General features: G+C 36.7%; 1 protein-coding gene across 1 annotated transcript in view; it reads right to left on the bottom strand.

Annotated features, from left to right (window-relative positions):
- Positions 1-23,350, bottom strand: part of LOC150095419 (pikachurin-like) — a 497,499-nt gene that overhangs the window by 362,971 nt on the left and 111,178 nt on the right. Inside the window, exon 2 of the mRNA XM_090409767.1 lies at positions 17,022-17,138. Within this exon, the coding sequence (XP_090265893.1) occupies positions 17,022-17,138 (117 nt within the window). The remainder of the gene's footprint in view (positions 1-17,021; positions 17,139-23,350) is intronic.

Here is a 23,350-nt window from a genome sequence, read left to right as displayed (position 1 = left end):
GAAATAAATCTATTCTCATTGTATATTTTGTTCTCATTCACTTTAGAACTATTATTTACGAAGTGCGTAGGTAAATCATGTCTAGGGAATAAACAACGTAGTGAGGAGAAGGAATAAGTTATAATGCCAGCAAGATTAGCATGGGGAAAATACAATAAACGAATACTTAGATGTATAATTCCTCTTTCCTTAGGGAAATAATTCTCATTTCCTCAAATCAGTTCGATTTCTAGAGCAGTCTGGACCAAGGTGGTGATTTAATTCTAATGATATCTCGTCGTTCCTTCCCATCGGAATGGAATTGCCTCCCGTGCCGCTCACTATCTCATTATATACACGTCCGAGCATCTTACTAATACTCTGCTTAAGCCTTAACCTCATTTCCATTAAATCTTTACGAGTAGGAGAATGCTTAGCTACCCATACCGCGGTTCTCTCTCTCTCTCTCTCACACACTATAAATGTAGTACTATACTTTAGCAATGCAATTATCAAATGACTCATCGTATAGCAAAATAAACAGAGTCACACAAATGTACTGCAACCGCTTCAATCTGTTTTCCTCATTACGCTTTCAAATTAAACGTTCGTTTATTGTGAGAATTTCTCTGGTGATACACCTGCACGATGAGAATAATTAAGTGACATAGGATAAAATCTACTGTTTTTTGACAACAGCAATGTTATGCGTTTCATGCTAGTAAACATTAGAATATAATTCAATGGAAGAAACATAACAAAGAATAAGGATAATGGTGGGAACAAGTAAACTAGTATAGGCATATCAAACTATCTGGACAGCGTGTAGACACCTAAAGAGTATTAATGATGTCGAAACAAACAAGAAAACATTCTTTCCAAATATGAAAGGGCAACAATATTCGCTCCTTCCACTAGTTGAATCCCGTAGGCATAAGACGTGAACAAAACCCTCAGGGGAGAGGATTTCACTTTCAAGCAAGACCCTCAATTCTATTCCCATCATATTCAAACTCTGTCACTGGAAGATTTTTAAGCTCACGGGCATGATAACGAACGTGAGATTTACGGCCAGCATTTATAGTTGGTTTCGAGAAGGAAATGATAAGGGAGACGCGAAGAAGGTCAAGGCGATGGACGATTATCCGGTCATATTTCATGACGCTTGACGTGATCGGATGGAAGTGAAATATGAAGACCGTCCATCAACTATGACATCGTCATCACCTCCCTCGTTCTAAAGTATAAACGAAAATTAGTTGTGCTGGCCTCTGGGGAAGAACCACGTGCACACTGAAAGGATGGCTAACGAGACAGGAAGTAAGAAAAATCAAACAGGTGAAAGGGTATTTACTTACATCCGTTTATATTAACACTCGGTAGCAAAACAAGTAACAGTTTCTATTCATCAAAAGACCTTGTCAGAGCGGAAAAGGTAACATGAATTCATATTACTCAAGATGGAGTCAAAAGAATAAGAATTATCGCCGGAGATGCTAACTGAAATAGCTCATAAATAAGTTACAAGAGGTCATCATATCTCAGAAATAATGAAATTATATCTTAAAATTAAAACTGATATTAACAACAAAAAATATTATTATTTATTTTTTATTTATTTATTTTTTGCACATATACAAGAATAGGCTGAAAAGTAACATGTTTTGAATAAAATAAGAATATGTAAGATACGTAAATTTCATATACTGATATTAGAAGATAATTGGTTATTTGCACTGCACTCGTTTCTATTGAATGATTTTACTGATTCAGACTATTTTTCTAACGTTGATTAACAATTTTTTGCAAGACTATTATTATTGAACAGATAACTCCATGGAGTGGAGTCCCAACTATTCACACAATATTAATCGTATCTTTTTTGAACTCATTGACTCTGTCAATGAGTTCAAAAAACAGACGAAGCACTCATAACAGCTCTGGAGACCCACCCGTTCCACTCATTTATCACTCTCCAAGCGAAAAATTGAGTCCTTACACCTTTCCCAACCAATTTTATACTCAACTTCCAGGGATGACCCACTTGTTTTGCTCTACTTGCAGCTGAACATGGACTATAGCTGGACGTGGAAAGTTTCTCCCACCGAACTTGGAAATTTCATGTACACCTGATGCAAAGGATCTATTTCAGCACTTCACTATAAGATCTAGCATTATTTTAGATATGGAATCAGCACTAAAACACTTAAATTTTGCAGACTCAAATGTTTAGTATTTCACAAGACAACAGAGCATTGCTTTACACCCTATCATTGTATGTAGTACAAAAGCAGTTTATCAAATTTTGCTCAGTTTTATTACATTTAAAATAACCGTTATATGTATGGATTTGTAACTGAAATTAAAACATGCCATCTTTGTTCAATAAAAAAAAAACGGCTTAATGTCTAATTTTCCGATATCTATATTTTTATAGAGATCTTAAAGCCCCCCTTCCCCCCCAAAAAAAACATCTATTTTTTATGACATTCACTGATTTCGGCTTCATCATTATGCCATCAACGATTGGAATGATAATAAACACCATTCTTTCACCCATGGAGGGATATTTAAAAAATTATCTTTGTGAAAATACAAATTTAGTGCTGCAGTGCATTTAAGTAATTTTACTCGCTTTTTATTTTGAATAAAATTACTTGAATGCAAGATTAAAAACCGAGAAATTTTAACATTCACCTTCATATCAGTTTCATCTGTTGCATCTTTAGTAAATCCAACCACCGAGCAACACTTGCTAACTTCTAGTTCATACGTAGATGGTATAATTTTTTTTTATCTGCTGGCATTGAAATTTCCTTACGCTGCACTTCAATTTATAAGCTCTGATTTCTAAGTTTTAGCTTGCCCTGCTATTGATATGTAAATTTAGTCCTGCTTGTCTTTCTTTGGGTAACTTAGTGCTAAGAATGCATACGACATTTTCACAAGACTACGCAGACACTTGAATAGCATGTATCTATTAAGAAATGGCGCAGAAATCCATTATAAGCAATGATTGTATAACTGAGGTTGACTATAATGGATTTCAAAGAATCGTTAAGGACAATTACGTCTAAATACGCAGGTTTCAAGAAGTTTTGAGTTCGTGCTAGGGAGAATGAATGGAATACGCAGAGGGGCTGAAGCAATGATTCACAAGAAGGCAGAGAAATGTCAATAACCGAAAGCACTCCATAGCAGTCGCACACTTAAAAGAATGTTCACGAATCTGATGACCACTGCGCTACTCCTTTGTTCTGGGAATGCAATCGTTCATAAATATGTGACAAGAGCGGATCTTCCTCGAATATGACTATTGAAAGCCTTCAATCTTGCTCCATTAAGCATCTCACCTCATTTTAGTCACGTGTTCCTATAAATGACCTTCTGCTATAGTGCACGACATTCCACGCAGTAATTAAAGCCCAGAACAGACCTGCAGGAGAAGGGAAGAATGAACCCACACTTAATTAACCTCGGGATTATTACGGCAAACTCGACATTACTGGGTAGGCACTGCTGCTCAACCTCCGTTGCTTTCTGCGATTTCTCTTGCACGGAGTCTAATGAACTATCAAGCACACATGCAGCTTCGTCTGATGATAATTAGAGGCTGAAATTGCACCCCCGACTCCTCTTTCGCCGAACGTCACAAGGAGAAAAATGGCGAATGTAATCATGTTGGAAGTCTCGAGCGCCTCATAAATGCAACAGGAATCTCTTGACTGCAGAAATGAGTGAAGACCATCAGCCATATCAGAACACCTGAAGGAAACTTTTACATGACCAGCATCTTCCCCTACAACTGCTGGCTTTCGGGTGGTTACGTAGGCTTAGAGAACGATAAAATATATGCAGCATTTTGTAGAAAGCTAATGGATTGCCGGAAACAACAAAATTGTGCATTATTATTATATTTTGTATGGAAAAAGAATGCATAAAATTAACGTAATTAGTATGCAAATTAATGCACTCGTCATTTCGTTTTCACTGAAATGTTTTTAACTCTGGTAATGTGCAAATGACAAAATAAGCCTTTCATGAGCAATATTGAATTTTAAAAAAAGTGAATTAAAAACCGACTTAAAGCAACAAAGCTTGCTACAATACCAAATTAAATTGTATTCGAAAGGACTTGCAACTTGAAAGACTTTGATTTGAATCGATCTAGAAACCTTTATAAGAGTTTTTAAAATGAAGATGAATGGGTGCAGTGCGAAAGATCTGAGCTGAGGTGTCATATTTCAAATTACGGACGAAGAAACTAAGACTATAAAGTCGTGCATCATATCTGTCAATTAGGTGTTTTTCTTGTCGGTTTGATTGTTTTAAAGGATAAAAAACATTTACAGATGACTACAGTGCTGCGCATGAGCGAGGAGAAGGAAACTCCGAAACTCCTCTACCACCTGCATGCGTTTCTCACCTTCAACAGAAAAGTCGAGAGGTTCCTTGCATAAAATTTCATAGCAACTACACGGAATTCGAACCTAGGTGTCTACAACCGAACGGCATCGTCGATGTCGACTAAGCAACAGAGTGTCTATGCGAAGACTGCCTAGATTTTTTCCTCCTTCAAATCAGCAAAACGGCCATAGAGTACACAGTGCACAGAAGTAAAGTGGGAAAGAGGATTACTGCCCGATCGAAAATCAGGTTGATAAAAAGTCAAGTTGGTTGTCCATAACAGTACATCTGGACGTTAACAGAAGATGACATTAAAATATACTGAGGACACTCAATAGAGATATGACATATAACCGTGAGCCGGTCTGGTTGGTCAAGTAGTTAGCGTATCTCCTCTCCAGCCAAAAGGCTGCGGGTTCGAATCCCTCCTAGTGCATGGATTGTTGTGGTTGCCCTTCCCCTTCATGCATACATCCATAGCACACTTTCCCCTAGGTGATCTTGGAAAAGGCCTTCACTACAACGGGGAAGACAGGCTGAATATCATCACTATATAACTATGTTATTGTCTAAGTCCGCGGTTAGCCTAGTGGCTTTGCGCTTCGCAACCATATGCCTGGGGAAGGAGTATCCCAGGTTCGATTCCCGTCGAATAAGGGAGGAACTTGAGGACCTTCCTCAGGCATAGCCAAGTTAGCTGGTCTTGAGCGCGGGCAGTAGGGTTTTTTCCCCAGTTTATCTGGCGTTTTTCATCCCGCAGGCAGGCAAACCGGTCCCGTGAACATACGCTTCTACAGCCAAAAATATACCTCCCTACCCGCAGCGGCAGACTAGGCGACAGGTCGGTTGGGAGTGGTACCAACAAGTAGTCGCATTTAAGTAACACGCGGACTCTGCATAGGAAGCGGGAATAACGCGTAGTGAAAGAAAGAAGATAACTATGTTATTGCCTAGAGAGGGGGGGGTTGATATTCCTAGTTTTCCCAGCTAATCTATGTAGCCATTCATTCACAAATTCAGGCTTCAATCATACTGGTTGGCCGAACGGTTAGCACACCGCTGTTCACCCAGTGTGTTCGAATCCACTATGGGCATAGATGTATGCGACTGTCTTTACGTGGGAGATGAATTTGAGCTCCCGATGCGTGAGAAAAAGGACTATTATTGTGCTTATTGGTGGTTTGAGAAGTCCATGTTTGGTCTCTAGAACGGGGTTTCCTAGGTAAAAGGTAAAAACGACTAGGTAAAAAATACAAAAAACTAACAATATGTAAAACATTTCCTAGTTTGCCCAAGGCACTAACACCATAGGTGAACTAAAGTGGGAATTAGATTAAAAATATGTGATCATCGCATTTCGTAGAACAGCCACCAAAGAAAAAGACAACCAAAAGAACAAAGGCTAAATTAAATATTCTCTTCGTAATAGGATTTCACGTGAAGGGAATAAACATCTTCATTATACATGCGAGGGAAGAGGTTTTAAGGCGATTATTATACTCTTTCAGGTGTGCAGCAGACTGAGTTTACTGCGGGAATAGTTGCTTTTGTGTGTGATGCGGCATATGTTGTAATCGAACTAAGGCGAAGTGAAGAAGATCCGTAAGGGAAGCGGGGAGGGGGGGGGTAGATTCTACCGCTTTCCAGATTCAATGAGTGTCAATCCTTCCTTTCATCGCAGGACGTGAGAGGAAGTAGGACCGAATCCCTTCACGAATATCCGTCCAATTGTTAGTGGGCATTCGGTACAACCCAATTGGGCAGCCTGCGTGTGTGTGTGTGTGTGTGTGTGTGGCTGTGCTAGAACTGTAATCATGCGGCTGATTTATTCGCACCTCACGGCGACTAAAGACACGTGCAAAGAATGTCCGGAGCACGTGCTAGTAATGAAGCACGAGTGGCGAGAGCAGCGAGTGTTCGTACAGTTCATTAGCGAAAATAATCGAAGCGTAAAACTGAAACGCTAAGCGTGAAAAGGTTTGCGAAAATCGCGTCTCTGCGGAGGGACGAGAAATGCGGTGTTTACGAAAGGGAATTGCTAATTCTTCTGTTACTGGGGTAACACAAGCATTACCACTGATAAGTATCATTAGTTGGGATGATGGAGTTCATTGCGAATGTCATCTCTTTTCGCTTTCAGTAAGTGCGACGAGAAATGTCTTTCGTACACTTTTTGGTCGAACTCAACAGGTCTCAAGCTGCATCAAGGAATTTATGGGTGAATAAATTATGTTTTGGGTTTGCCAGTTTATCTCATGGCATGTCCAAACAATCATTTATGTTGGCTTGTGTTGATTTGGCTGCAGCGACTCGTGTATACGTGTTTCGAGGAAAAAACAACGTGTGTCCATTAAAATTGATGTGAAACTGATAAAACAAATGCGAAGACTTCAACTGCTTTAAAACAGCTAAAGTAGATCATTCTATTCATTTATTCGCTTGTCTGTTATATAAATATTCACCAACTTTTTCAATGTTTATATCGGGCAAGCCTTTTCGTGGCTTTCTAAATTTCAATGACCAAGAAGATGTTAAAATGGTCCGTCGTGCGGTTAATACGGTGGTTAAAGTTTCAGGAAAAAAATCGAAGTAAAACCGATGCCTCTGATTAGAAACAGCAGAAGGCCTCAGACGCATTTGGTGTGGTATTCATCAGCTGATTTATAGATGAAGCAAGTGTCAGCAAATTTTTTTCGACGATTCTCTCTGAAGATCAGAAAGAAATTCGTTGGCGGCGATCTCACAGACGTTTTCAAAGACCAACTTCTTATTTCAAAAGTTAAAGATTCCCCTTGAGAGGAACAGGCTTGGAAATCATTGATTGGATTAAAGCAAATGTAACGCGAGAAATTGAACGCCATCCCAAAAGAAGACCTCGCGACTTTCTTCGCAAATCAAAGAGGCCAATGGAATCAGAGTAAAGCCTCCCAAGAATACTCGAATATGAGAAACATTAGTAGGTTGTTTCACCCTGTTTCCTTTTGCTGTCATTTGAGAACCTTCTGATCACTATGGCAACAGATACCGAGAAGTAGTTAACCTACCATGGAAACAAGTGCTTTAATTCTTTGTTCAGCACTTTTCCACCTTTTAAGCTTTCTAATAGATATGCCTATTTCTCAATAATTATTTCAGCTATTGCCATTTCCCGGGGAGAGGGTTCCAACGTCGTTATAATTTTTCCATCAAACGGCAATTTATCACCCAGCGAAGTGTGTTATTATTAGAAGCTCGTAAGCTGTGATTCTGTTCTTAATTGTCCGAATGATAAGCAATACATCAGCGTTTGCAAATTGCAAACACGTCCATCCTCTTCCCCAAGCAAAGAGCATGTAATGTGCAGTGATGACATGTCTACGAATTACGACTTCTCAGCTAGACCTCGGCGGGATGTCTCGTAAACACAATCCTCCGTACTTTCCATGGCTGAACAGCGACCTTTGTTCTGCGGGGCCCCCTAATTAAATTACTTGGGCGGTAGAAGAGACAGTTATTGCTTGTAAATCTCCCCCTCCCCTCAATGAAGGGAAAATTCCGTCACGGAGGGGTGATTTACTTTGCGCGATGAGGCCTTCGTGCCGCTGGAACCGTTCCCGAGTTATAATGGGACCATTACGTCGCGAATATTAATGCGCAGAGTTTGACACTTTCCTCGTGGCGCCGTTTTCCCTCACACAAGTTCCACACTTCAGGCAGTACCTGAAGTGTGGAAGAAATATTAGCAGTACGAAGTTTCCGTCTTTCTGTGACTCTTAGAAGGAGATCGTGTGATGCTCATAAAATGGTTCAAACGTTCTCTGTAAGGTAAGAAAGCAACCTTGTGATGTACACAGAATGATGAAAATTACTAAGGGCTATCTTTAAAGTGAGATGCATTCAGAATTCAGCACGCAGATTCTTGATGAAAGATTCAACCGAAATAATAGTTACGCTAGTGATGCCATCCGCTGCTTCACACCATCTTCATTGGGAGTATTATCAGAAAATAGAGATATATAAGGCTTCGATCATATGGAAGAGTTTACAGTTGCTAGATTCATGGCTTTTTGTTCTTCCTCCAAATCTTGTAACAATAAAAAATTCCGATCACAAAGCTACATGTATGAAAATGCAGCTTAACCTCGACATCTTGTTAATGGTTTATAAAATGTAAAACATTTTACTAAATATTGCTTTGGCATCGAAATTATGAATAAGACAGAAAAGCTAAAGCCAATCCTGACATAAAATAATTATTTTTAGCCTTTGATTTTACACATTAATATAGGAGGAATACAAAATGTGGATATGAAATAGTGATAACTGGTTTTATTGAGCGATTTGTGGTGTGATTTGAAACATGTTCTGACATGCGCCTGAATGTTAAGTTTGTTCGGCAGTCTACTACTACTTATGATCATAGTGAAAAAGGACTGCGTGCTATACCTGTCTCGAGACGATGATCGCTACTTTGAACCAAAAACGAAGCATTACATTTTTATCCAAGTAAAAAAAAACAAGTCATGAATGTTATGATATCCAAACGATGCTAAATTTTATTTCCTAGTTTGTAATGAATCTCATTCATTAAAGGTTGTAAATCTCTACCGTATTTACCATAGGTAGACTAAATATTAAGTTTTTTTCAAGCCACTTCAGACTTCCAATGAGCAGACTAGTGGTCTATCTATTGGACTGCCGATTAATTTGAATTGCTACAGTCATGTGATCAATTTGAACATCTACTGTAATTCATTATGTGCCACAAACTATTGCTTTATACACCCAAAGATATCTTTTTCCGAGGGTTGTTTTTCTTTCTGTAAATCTAGTGTACTTTAAGATCCCATTCCATTTATGTTCGTTTTTGCTTTCGCCTTTTGAAGGTGTAACAAAAAATTATTTTTTTCTCATTTGTATCTCAAACTTTTACTTCTGTTTTTTTCATCCCTTTTGTCTTTATTAAAGTGCAAATGATCAAGATTTGTTATTCCTAAGAAATAAAACCAATAATTTGATCAAGTGATAATGATGTCAGTCTGGATCATTCCTACGTTTTTCAATCTAATCTCGAATCGATCATAATTTTAGGTATCTGGTCAGAAGCAAGAGAAGACGAAAGGAAAAGAACATGAAAAAATTCATATAAACAATAAAACGAATAAAAATAACAAGAGAGTTTGAAGAATTAAGGTACAACCTTAATGCTCAAGCTCAAAACTTTCTTGGTATGTTATTTTTAACTTTATCATTAGATTCTATTTTCATGTATATTTTTAGATTTCCAAATGAATTCCAGAAAGCTGCTATTATTACAGTTTGTATGAAAATGAAACTTGCTAATTATTTGGCATAAAAATTATCAGATAATACAAAGAGAGAAAAATAGATAGTTAAAGCGATCTACACACAGACTGTGTGGATTTAAAAAACCAGTCGTGCAAGGAAACCCTTACGCCATCATAATGAGAATTCCTATGAGGATTTTTAATCTCGTATAGGATATATAGTCAATATATTGTACATCCAACATAAAGGAAATTTCCTGCGTTTGAATTAATTTTAGACAAATCTTTTCTTATTTACTGAACACCGTTCCCTTTTTACCCAATTAAAACCAGGAAAAGATTCATTAAATCTGGTTTCTCCATTCAACTTCCTTATGTTTGTCTAAAGCAGTGACCCAGTTGGATGTAAGTGGAACAGGCTGCGTGTAATTGGTTTAATCAACAGCCTAAGGAATTCTTCAAACAAAGTGATAATCAATGAAATGGGTGTCTCAAAGCTTTCGGCGACTTTTGCGACTTCAATATAAACAGTTCCTGGATTATATTGCATCATCCACATAGTTTAATGGAGTGATGTGATGAGCAAATATAATTAATATTTATAGTTTATAATATAAATTATTTGTGATTACAATTACAAAGGTAAGCGAAATTAAAACAAGTATTCATAATACAGTCCTGAGCAGAACTGACGAGTCGTATAAAATGTAACCTAGAAAGCGACCTCTAGTGGCAATGAACATTTAGACTTAACGTTGCAAGTCTCCGTGGAAATTTTCAATAAAACAGATTCTGTCATAGACTTACTACAAGCTTAAAAATAAAAATAAAAAACAGAAAAACTCCGAAGATTAAAGGAAGTGATAGAAAAGATCCACCACGCATATCTTCCTTTTTTCCTTTTTCATTTCGCGAAGCTAGATTCCCCGCTCGACTCGAGTGATGAATGTTTGTGTCCAGGTATTGCTTCCATCTTATTTCACGCTCCAGTAGCGACATACGTATCACGTATCTTTAAACTACCTCCCTCTCTCTTTCCTCTACCAGCCGAACTCAAATAATACAACAGGGAAAGACGAGACAGAATATCAGGACGATCGGGAAAGGGGCATTTACGGTTGCCGTAACTGAATACGCAGATCAATCCAGTAAAGATTTGTAAGCCACGTTCACTCCGATTAGGGGAAATGCGAGGGATGGCGTGGATGCATTTATTGGACGTGTTGTGTGCCACCTGGCGAACCAAAGAAATTTTTGTTAAGTGGAGCTACAGCAGCGAACTGAACTGTGATTGCAAATTGAATAGCTACGTCGATGCCGAGAACGAGCTCTACAGTTATTATTTCCCCACTCCGTGTGTCATTTTTGCAAATTTCTTATCGTTTCAGAACAGAAGCTTACAATGTTTTGCCACTTCTCTGGCTGCTTAAATTTTGTAACTTTCTGTATAGTTTTTCCAAAACAGAACTCGTGTTTCGTATGGCTTGCTATGAGTTATTATATTTCTTTTTGAAACCTAAATTGCAAATTTCTACGTAAATTAGGCACTTCATTCACGTCATTATTGGTTATAACTACCAATATTGGTTGTTATAATCAATAATGACGCTCTCGATCCTGATGTTATTCTGGAAAGCTACGTACCGTATCAGTAATTTGAAGAGAACATGATTACAGAAATGCAGAAGGCATGTAAATAGTTCTAAATAGTGTTTGCGAATTGCTTATCACTAGATGGCGTGGTATTGCATACTATGAGTTGAGCTCCTTTATGAAATGCAGATGTAAACTCACTATCCTGTACGGTGAGTTGTTTCTGTGTGTACAACTGAGATTTGCAATATCAATCCAGTGCTGTAATGTGTGAAACTTTGCTATCACAATAGCAGTAACGAAGCTTGGCACAATATCATTCCCGTCACGATGATAAACCGAAGGCTGTTGAAAGCCAGCGAGGCCGCGTAAGGTCTGTAACGATGAAGGAATTTGCAGAAATGGATTCACTGAATATTCTCCCTCAAGATGAGAAGAGGACGCTTCAGTGGCTTTATTATGCCTATTTCAGGCATGACACACACTCAGAAAGAGATAGCAGCGGATGAAAAGAACCCTCCTGTGTACAGATTATCCACCCTATAAGAAAAAAAAACGTATTTCCATAAATGGTTAAGTCTATGCATAAGGCCGAATGTGTAAATTCTTCAGCACCTAACAGGAGTTACAAAAAAAGCGTGACTAAGAAAATAAACGAAAAGGAAGAAATACTAAAGATCGACAGGATTCATGAACAGAAGCATACTACAGAGATCGCATAGCAATTACTAGCACATGAGCAATCGCACATAATGCATCTTTAATTCAATAATTAGATATTGGATATTCAGAAAGATACTAGTTACCTTTCTGAATATCCAATAATCAAGAAAGTCTTGGCTGTTACTTCTATGTTCACAAATTGGTCTATTCTTCGAGAAATATAGCTTGTCTTTCCGTAACCAGAAAAGTCAAATAACTGTATAGCTATTTAATGCATGATAAGAATAACATGTCTATTTTGGTTCTTGGAAGCTACTATTGATATTATTATTGGCAGAATTCGGATGACCAAAGATGCCAAGTTGAAATCGTTCAGCCTGGATTCAAATTCCCTATAGGATGGGATGAAGATGTATAATAGATTTTTAACTGAAAGAGAGTTAGATGGTCTTATGCTGGGTTAGCAGGCTTCTTCCCTCACGTGAAACAGAAAAAATCTTTTAAAATATGAAAACAACGGGGAACAATATTATAAATGCAACCTCAACTGCAAGAAATGTTTATGGTATTTATTTTTACATTTTTCAAAAATGGAAATGAAGAAAACTAAGCATATACCAAGAAAAACTATCTTTTGCAATAGATAGTTTAAGATATGTTAGAAGAGGCGAATTTCTGTAGTTTAGCTTTTTCAAACATCTGCAGTGAAATTTTGAAATACAATCTAATGTTCCATCATTTGCAGTCGCAATCTGCAGCAGAAAGTTAGTGAAAAATATTTCATATAAATATCGCTTCGCAAGTGTTTGATGGAAAGTCCGGCTTTCTGTCAAAGGTACAGTGCGACATCTAGCGACTTTGTCAACATGTGATTTACTAGAAAGTAAGGGGTGGAGGAAAAGAGGAGGCTACAGAGAATTACCGATATCAAACTTCGAGGAAGTGGAGAAGCCGTCGACCAGACCATACTAAGTGCAAAATCGATAACCATCACTGCTAGGGTGTTGACCATGCTCGTATGGGTAGCGATGCGTGTCCCCTGTAGTTGGTGAAACTTGTGAAGGAGAAAGGTGACATCGGTAACCATACGGACTTCACGACTTGGGATTTTTGTGCTTTTACCGGCAAAGTAAGACTTATCTTTAACACGTATTTCTACGTGCACTTTTTTTGATCGATCAGATTCGCTATTCGCTTTTTAATTCGCACCGTCATAAAAATATTTTTTAAAATTAATTTCTGTTTTCAAGTGAAGAGGGCTCTTTGACGACGAAAGATGAACACAGCCAGAAACGATAAACTGTCATCATTTTATCTAAATTCTATGATTAACTACGCTATCTTTCTTCGTGTTACCTTTGGAGCAATGTTCTCAAAAATCTTGACATCAAATGGTTTCTGCACTATTTACAATTTGAATCATTCAACTAATCTTTGCAATAAATAAACATTTATTTTTTACCTCGCTGGCCAAGTGACTAGCGTATCACCTCTTCAAACAGCAGAATCTCTCGAATCTCACTAAGACATGGCTGTTTGTGAGTGTCTTTAGGTGGCGTGGCGATTTTTTACTTCCCAGTGCGAGACCACTACAATACTATTGGTTGAAACAGCTTAAAAGAATTCAAACTTTGGTCAAGCACGATGCTACATTAAAATTGTGGACTGAGGATTAAATAATGTGATACAGGTTTACAACCTATTTTGAGCAGGATTGACATAAAATAATTTTTGATTTCGCTTCTGTATACAATCTCTCCTTTTAACATCTCTTCATAAAATAGACGAATATTTATTGTCTGAAATCAAGTCACCAATATAATTTTATTCCAAATTAATGTTATGCTATTGTGCAATTCTCATAACTTACATAAAGTGTTTTTGAAAATTCCCTAGCGTAAAATAAATTACGTGCTCCAATATAACTCGTGATACACCTTCCTCTTGTTTATGCGCCATATATTCTTATTTTCCAAGGGATTCAAAAGAGTTAAACAGTATTATTTCTATTAGAGCTAAGTTGGTTGGAATTAAAGCTGAAGTGACTATCGCTATGAGGCCCTTGAATGTATTTCCTTGTCCATTTTCTTGTGTTGTATATGGAAAAATTCTACTATCTTTCACAAAGACCAACGAAAATAACAGTTAATCTTCAGTGGAAAGCCCTTCAAAGTTAATTGCATCCAAAACGGGATTCTAATCCAAATCTTCTCTAACAAAGTACAAATATCACGTTGTCCTAGCGACTTCAACCATGAAAGCGCTACTTTGAAAGAAAGTTACAAAAAATGCCCCATTGGCTTTGAATATAAGCCATCTATAGCAGTAGAAGATTGCCATAAAGCATTAGTAATCATAAAAACCTTCCGGTGGGTTAGGTAAGTCAGTTGAATGGAAAAGAATGGCTAATATTACGCAGTTCAATGACAAAAATCAAATTATGTTTTGAGAGGGGAAATGAAGAAAATAGTTCTTTGCATGAATTTTATCCGCTTTCCTATATCTAAACTATAGCAAAAAGGAAATCTTTCCTTTACTAATACTAGTTAATAAGAATTCATTGGTCAGCATAACTTTATCATATCATTCTTATGCCTTCTGAGACAGTTCAAAACGAACTATATGTCTTAGAAGTGTAATAACATTTCTTTAGCGAATAGAAATTAGCGTAATAACATTTTCACTGCATAGCCATTCTTGAGAAGCCACCATAAAATTGTTCCGATTCATATCCACTGGTAATGAAACATTTCAGCAGCAAACTAGCGGTTGCCAAAGACAAGCAACAGCTAAGGGACACGAATGGTTTACAGAAAATATTGAAGTCATTCCTTGATTACTTTTTCCAAGTCCGTTTCTATGACTACAGTGCTGCGCATGAGCAATGAACTGTAGCAGTAGAAGATTGCCATAAAACATTAGTAATTATAAAAACTTTCCGGTGGGTTAGGTAAGTCAGTTGAATGGAAAAGACTGGCTAATATTACGCAGTTCAATGACAAAAATCAAATTATGTTTTGAGAGGGAAAATGAAGAAAATAGTTCTTTGCATGGATTTTATCCGCTTTTCTATATCTAAACTATAGTAAATGAAAATCTTTCCTTTTATCATCACACTTTCGATGAACCTAGCAAATCGAAACGACATGTTTGATAAAGTCCGTATTTTAATCATTTGAAGCTCTTCATTCAGAATGGACAACTATTTGATAGTTGAGCTATCCTTCATCTCACTGCCAGATTCAAATGCAGTATTGATATCAAAATGAGAAAACACACAGCTTTATCTAAACTACATAAATTTCTTTCTTCCTTTTTTTTCGGCTTGATTTAAACCTCACACATTGAAATATCGATTAAATTGGCCTATTTATAGATGGAGTACAGTTTCTCGGTTTATGCTAACACGAAGTGTAATCAATACCAGATTAGAAAGATTAGAAAGATTAGAAAGCAATTAGCTTTCTTTTTCTTTGATCTTTTATAATAAGGCGGTGCATGAAGTGGTCATTAGCCATGAGGAGTAGAAGGAAGGATCATTAAAAGGCAAACAGAGACTCATCTAACTTTCAAGATACTGAGAAGATGTTCATCCATGAGAGAACACAAACAAATTTGCGATGCATGCTAATGGAGAAATTGTGTTTCAGGCATCTTTTCATAGCACACATTCATCGAAATCTTTCAGATATAATTAAAGCTATTCTTGCGAATGTCTAAAGTATATACAGATGACTAAAACTGGAAAATATCTAATAGTGCAAAAATAACGACATAATTGTTTAGGTTACATTTTAGGAATATTAAAATGGTATAAGGTAGCCCAAAATAGTTATCTATTTAAGTTCCGAGTGAGCTTTTAGATTTTTTTCAGCGTTATAAAACAAGAGTAAAATTTGATCCATTTGTACATTTATTATTATATTCGAAAAAAAATTACGAATAAATATTTCTATTTCGCGAAGATAACTACATAGGGAATATATTTTATTAAAAATAAATAAAAGACAAGCTAGAAAACATTTAGCGTAGATGGAAAATGAATCTACTGAGCTTTTGTAGATCTTAGAGCAAAGAATGCGCTGGTGAATGATCCATTTTTACAGCTATAAAGAAATGAAAGAAGCCGCCTCTTTTAATTATTTTTTCCTTGGTAAATGTTAACAATAAATAAATATTACAATGGGTGAAAGGTTTCGAAACTATTTGCTATGAATAAATAAACAAAGCATTCGTTTATCTTCTTAAATAATATTTAAATTGCATCAACAAAACAAAAAGCTTTTTTTTTCTTAAATGCTCGCATTTCTAACAGACAGCAAAATAACTAGTTTCAGATCATCACTCATGTAGGAATTGTGGCCACAATTATCACCGACTCTGCTCCGACAAAACGTGTGACAAATGAGCTTCTACCATTCCAAGCCTTTGAAGGAAGAAAAAATATAATGGCAGATGGCAAGCCTATTTAATTACATCCAGGTCTAATAGATGTGTTTGGAGCCTGGTATTTTACGTTTATCTCCCAATGACGCTATTCGTATTGTTAGTGGTGTGAAATATTGCACCCTCCTGCAGTGGAAAGCTCTTAAGTAGTAGAAATACCATCGGACGTGTAATTAAGATAGTAGCATTTTTTATGCCATGCCTTCGTGTCACCCAAGAACGTGAGAGTGCGGCTTCGTAAGACAGCTCTGTTTGTTTCAGCAGCAGCGAAAACAAATCTATTATCAGATAAAACGGAATAGAGACGTTTCTTCAAAATGCTTCGACACCTCTCGGATGGCTTCCTTGCACTACTGCGTGTAATGCAGTGAAAGCTGTCATACAGGTGACAATGATTTAATGGATGATTTATAATTAATTTAGGAATGGTTATTACAAAATTTATTTAATAATAACCATTTCTAAGTAAATTTTAGGAACAGTTATTCATAAAGTCGTATTTTCAAATAATTGACGCATTAATTTATTGTTACCCTAAAACAAAATTAAAAAAAAGAATTAATTAAAACATTTTTCCCCAGAATAGTGTGCACATTCTATGAACCATTAATTAATTATTACAAATTTAATTACTAAATACTGTATAATATATTACTACAGACTCACCTATGCAGCTATACCCGTTATCAGCCAATGTGAATCCTGCTCTACATGCACATTCAAATGTTCCATCATGAAGATCGTAACAATACTGCTGACATGGACTGTCTTCCCGGCATTCCCCTTAAAGAACAAACAATTTCTTATTAGGATGATATTCTCTACAAGTTGCATCACTAGTTAAAATATTGGATTTTTAATGAATTACATGAGCATTAGAAGTAGGGGTGCTAAAAATTATCACAGATGGGCATTGGAAATCACTGTTCCCCCTGAAGGAGTGATTATAAAAATTATATTGTTGCAATTATTCATATTGCCTTTTACACTGTACAAAGCAATTAGCACATTTAATACTCAGTCGTATTTCCAAACATTTTATTTGTTAATTAAATAAAGGTGAAACAATCTCAAACAACTACTACCGTATTTAATCATAATTTGTTAATTCTTCTGAAATATGATTCTATCTATTTGACTTCTGCTAACGATAAACAATTGAATCCAGTTTTACAATACAAAATTCTTGGTGCTTTCTCTTTGCGTGTTTGAACATATCAAAATCCTGTTTGTTTGTTTTTTAATTTCTTCAAACGCAAGCTACTACTGCCAAACGCATTAACGACAAATGATTTCATGAGTTCCTTTTTCATTCATAGCTGCATGTAGAGTAAAGGTGAGATCCGGACGTATTTAAACAGGAAAAGGTTGGCACAATGGTGGATAATTCACTAAAAGGTAATTGATTGCATTAAGATTTTTGCCGCATAAATCTCGTTGCTATCCGCGGCATAACAACGAGAAGAGGCGAAATTTGTGGAGACAAGTTCTGGCGGTCAAAAGAACAGCAGGTGGAAATATCTGAATTAAAATTCCATATAAGACAGAAGGAACATCTACAGTGCATGAGAGGGTGGATTTTCGACTAAATTGTATTAGCCAATCTGATTTTTTTTTTCAGAAACTCGAGTTTCCCCTTTCTGTGAAAAATGACAAACCAACCAGAGACCACAGGACCCAATTGACCGTGGCTTCTCCTAAACAACAATCGCACTGCTCGTCCTTAGTTGAAAAAGTTCTTCTCTTTTGTATAAAGATCTAAAATTATTATTTTATTATTGATTATTTTCAAAACGTTCAAAGTACGGTTAACAACATAACTCTGAATAAAGTTTCTTTAGTCAAAATCCACTCTTTAACGTTATCGTCACCTCATCCTTTTCTTTCTCGCCCAATGTCTTAAAGAAATCATCTTCTGATTCACTGTTCTATCTAATATCAAAATTCGATTATCACGTGTGAAATTCATGGAGGAAAATAGTTACTATGTTTAATTACAAGTTGTAACTTATATATAATTTATATAACAACTGCAAACGATAGCGAACTTAAGTTTTTTATGTATATATTTAAGATATTAATTAATTAGATTCCTAAAAGGAAAAATTTAAAGGATGTTCTGGCTATCCTTATTCGTTTGAAAACGAGATAATTTTTTTAAATTTAAATATAAATTAAAATATAGTAATTTAAGGTATCTTTCTTGGTTTGTTCAATTTTCTAGTTTAATCATACTAGCCAAGTTTCGCTACTGCGCTTTCTTTTATTTCTTTCCAAGAAGCAATTTTTCATGCTTGTGCTTCTCCCACAGAAATGAATGCGTTGCAGTTATTTGTTTACAATGCACATGTCAGGGATTTATATTGTGGCAAAAGTGATATATGAGAGGGAGGAAAGGAAAGAGACAGAAGGGGGGGAACGGCGAAAAGGAGAGAAAGCGAAGAAATCAGAGAAGTAAAAATGACATAAAGATGAGGAGAGAAAACGAGAAAGGAAAAGACAAAGGAAAAGAAAAGTAAAAATGGCATAAACAGAAAAGGGAGAGAGAGAGAGAGATGGAGAGAAAAAACAAGAAAGGAAAAAATACATAAGGAGTAGAAAGAGAGAACAAGCACAGAAATTGAAAATTACATGGTGAGAGAGAGAAGAATATAGAAAAGAAGAAATGGAGAGGAATGTAGAGGAAGAGAGAGAGAGGGGGGGAGAAGTATATAAAAAGGCGAGCTAGAGAGAGAGAGAGAGAGGAAAGACACAAGCATAAAGAGGAAGGACGAAAAGAATACAGAAAAGTAGAAAGCCATAGAAGTCTGTTTCCAAAGTGGAGTCTTAACCAGATAAACCGTGTCCAGCACCAGCACGTCAGCACATTCTCACTTTTTCCAGTGAGGATCTCACCTAACGACTTTCCTCTACAGCTAGTCAGCCAAAAGTCGGTAATCAAACGAAAGAAAAAAGGACAAACACGTACGCCCTTGCCCAATTCCCCAACCATTTAGAAAGAACTTGAAGTTGATAGCGATGAAGAGAACCGTTCACGACCCGCAGAGCAAGGGAAGGGCAGGTCATGAGAGAAAACCACGGGAGTTTAGATAATTGGACTTTATTACCGACCCAGCAAGGAAAAAAGAATGAAAAATTAATGATGGTTTTAGTGCCCGTTGATTTTCCGGATCATGAAAAGAAAGGTAACTAAGTTACCTCATCATCCCTGGAGAGCTTTGCGGCCATGGATGTCAGAAGAGAAACAAGCTTGGGGAGACTGAACTCGAAATTTTTATAAACCAAAAAGCTCTTCAGATAGGGTAGGGAAGAAGTAAAAAACATGATGCAGAAAGAAAAACATTATATTCAACACTTCCCAGAATGCATTTTCCCTTCATTTCTTCATAGAATATCTAAGTCATAAATGCGTTTAGGAACGAGCAACTACATTTTTCTTAATTCTTGTGCAATTTAATTCGTTTTAATAAGACTCCTTAATTACAGGCGTCAACAAATGTGTTAATTTGTCGCGATGATTTTAATTTCAGATCCTACAAAACGTGGTAATGAAAACAAACTGCGTGTTAAAAGAGTCTTAGATTACACACACACTTCTAAAAATTGGATGTATCTTGTCCACCGCCTCTGTCTAACTGCAGTATATCGGCTCTGCTGATGGGAAAGGAGCAGGTGTCGAGGATGGTGTTAAGATGCTATCCACTATAAGAAGCTGCGAAGACAAGTCTCGTGCTGCGTGAGATGCTCGGTGTGAAAAAAATAACAGCTGCCAGCAAAACTGTGGAAAATGTTGCTACATCAGTGACAGGTGGAGACTGGAAAACTTATAGAATGTAAGAAGTTTGCAGAGGCTTGTTGTGAGACAAAGAATTCCTGTAGAAAACTGCCGACGCGACAAGTCAATTTTTCCAGAGAAAGATATTAATGTTTCGATATTTTTTGTACTGCACAATATACAAGGAATATGTTTAAAAGGATATCTGATCACTAAAGAGAGACTTACTTTTCCATGATTTCTATATACGACAATACTAATCTCGTGTACTGAATTCTAAATATGGAATACACCAAACCGAAGAGGAGAAGCATCATTTACAGGGGAGGAACATAGAAACTGACCATGTGTGGTTTCTCAAAGCCAAATCTGTTGATTTATTCATCGCCCTCCCTTCCCAACTCATCGCTTCTAGTCTCGGTTCTCATTAACTCCCCAGTAGAATGAATGCTGCCACCACTCCTTGCCCACAGGATAATTCGGTCTGCTGCAGGTCGCGATCAATTCTAGTTACGCTAATTATGGGTACCTGTGGAGTTGTCGAAAGGCAGAACAAGGTTAATTATCACACTTGTTTTAACTAACCATCATAGCAAGTTGTATTAGACGCGTATAATTACTGGCTATCCTAACAGTCGAGAGAAAAGGTCAGCAGTGAACATTTAGGGTTAAAGAGTAAAGCACGCGAAATTATATTGCCAGACTAGTAGAGTGAGAATAATTTCAAAATATAACTCGGAAATTAGTAGGAGGAGATCCAAAAATGCGCGAATGACATACCTGCTTTCTTTCATTTTTTTATTTTATTTGCTTTTTTTTTCGTATATGATTTTAGAATTTTGGGTGTTCATATGCATTGAGTTTTTTTCCAATTTTGTGCTTAAAAATATCAATAATTTGAAAACCTCATAGATTTTTGAAGATCCTATCAGGTTTTCAAATTATTGATATATTTTGAAATTCAAGAAAGAATCATGAAGTGGAAGCTAATCTTATATTTAACAATAAATATGATCTTGTAATGAATATGATGAAGTAATGAGTAAAATTGATTGTAGTAGTTTTCAATGTAATTTAATCAGTAAATAAATCAATACAGACTGTAGTGGCAAACATTAAATATGTGTATCATCTTATGATGATACACATATTTAGTTGTGGCTATCCCTGCTAAGCAACTTCATATCAAGGTTCGGTGATAAAAAATAATTCCGTAAAATTAAGATAATGATCGACAGCAGTCAATTCTTAGAGCAGTCGGGATAAATCATTATTTAGGAAACTAATGTATATTATCGAGCCATTAGTTTCAGAAGCGTTCACGGAAAATTCCACAGATATCGATAAAGTTGTATATTCAACGTTTCAAAAGACAACATACAAAAAGAAATTAAAATTCTCCTAAAATATTCCTTCAACTGAATCAAAAAATCTTCTGGTTCAAAATCTGCGGAAGATTTTCTAACAAACGTTACATAAAAATGTCCAAATTTTATGTTGTCGTTTTTCATTTCCTTGGTACCCTACCATTCGCCCTTTTCGCAAAAGAACGAGGGGAGGGGGGGTGAACGGAAGATAGGCGTCAAAACGATTTTAGTTTCCATCATTATTCTTACTTAGGGAACAGTTCTATTATGAAGGACCCTATAATGGCAAAGCACTGACAGGATGATGATAACGTCATGAAATTATTTTTCTGGTGGTTCCTCCGACTTTAACATCCCCCCTCCTTCCAACAGAAAAAAAATTTATTGCAATTTATCAGAGTTACCTTAGAGCAGACGGACACCTAACAGGCATCAATACCAGGACAGAGACAGAACACCATCTATAAAACATGGCAGCTTGTCTGGCCCCGAGGAATGATATATGAAGCCAATTTGTGGCCTCTTTACTTTCGTGGGGGTCGCGCGGCCAGCGAGTCAAGCCTACCGTGCGATATTTCATTCATAAAAAACAGCGAGAAACGCGACAGCTACACAGTGAATAACGCCACACCGATATAACTCCAGGCTGTTTTATTAAAACCCACACCAAGGAAATATTTTAAATCCTGACAGCAGGGAGGGAGGTTATTTGTGTTGATAAACTCGGAGACATATCTCCACGGCCAATTCTGGCCAACATGAGATAAGTATAGGTTAACTGAGCATGCGCGAACAGATGGTTCTATGAAATAACTTAATGAGATTGTGTTCGTTGGTAGTAAATAAATGGCGACTCGTTCCAAACTCCAGCTGTCCACCGAGAAGGCTTTTGTAGCTTGGGATTAAGTGTCGAATGATTGCAGTTGTGTCCACCACGAGATGAAATTCTTGGTTTTCTCAAGTAAATATACGAAAAGGAACTTTGCCAAAGATTTCAGTCTCAGCTGTGAGGAGTTGTGGCTATCGAAGTAATTAATTACCTCAAATGTAAAAAAAAAATGACCTCATTTTTTCAAGTGGACATATCGAACGACATTTTCTTTAACCGAGTCATTAATATGAATGCATTTTATAAAAACGAGGGGATAATTAAGACTAATTAGGGCTAATTACAGACAATTAACGATTGATAATGCGTGATCGTTAATTGGGAGGCTAAGTGCAGCCTTGTTTGCATAAAGCGACAGATTTTGCTAAAGATATCTCTCTGGTAGTGCCAGAGGGTCATGCAGGAAAGTGACATTTACAGGGGTATTTTTTATATTGCCCATACGCAAGAACCATTAATTGCAGCTTTTACTAACCGATATATGAGTTCTAAATCGAGTGCTGTAATGCCACTTTATACGCAGTTTGGAATTTTCGTCATGAGTCATCTTCACGAGGGACATAAAATAGGGAGAACAGTTGCTGACACAACAGCAGCCAGCCCCCTTCTTCCTAAAACTCTTAATGAAACTTTTCTTTCATTGTGTGCCTGTTTGAGGCTTAGCTAAAAGCACAAAGCAAAGTGGGAAGCTCGCGGCATATCTGTGCATTCTTATGTATTCTCCGGGGTAATTCATTATTCTGGAGTTAACACTTCTAGCGTGCAGCATTTTTCATAACAAAGACCACTTCGCAGGTTCAGACTAATTATACGAATTAAAATATAATTATTAATGCTTGCCTCCTTTCTTGGAACAAGATTTCAAATAAGACTGCTGTAAGTATCTCCATAGTAACAATCCAAATACTCCACGGTAGCTCTCATCTGTTTATCCTGTATTTCTTCCTGCTTATCACATTCCGAG

This window comes from Typopeltis vanoorti, chromosome 20 (genome assembly GCF_054136105.1).
Source record: "Typopeltis vanoorti isolate ZY-2024b chromosome 20, IOZ_Tvanoo_1.0, whole genome shotgun sequence".
Lineage (NCBI taxonomy): Eukaryota > Metazoa > Arthropoda > Arachnida > Uropygi > Thelyphonidae > Typopeltis > Typopeltis vanoorti.
Note: the sequence above shows the minus strand (reverse complement) of the source record. Positions and strands in the feature narration are given on the sequence as shown.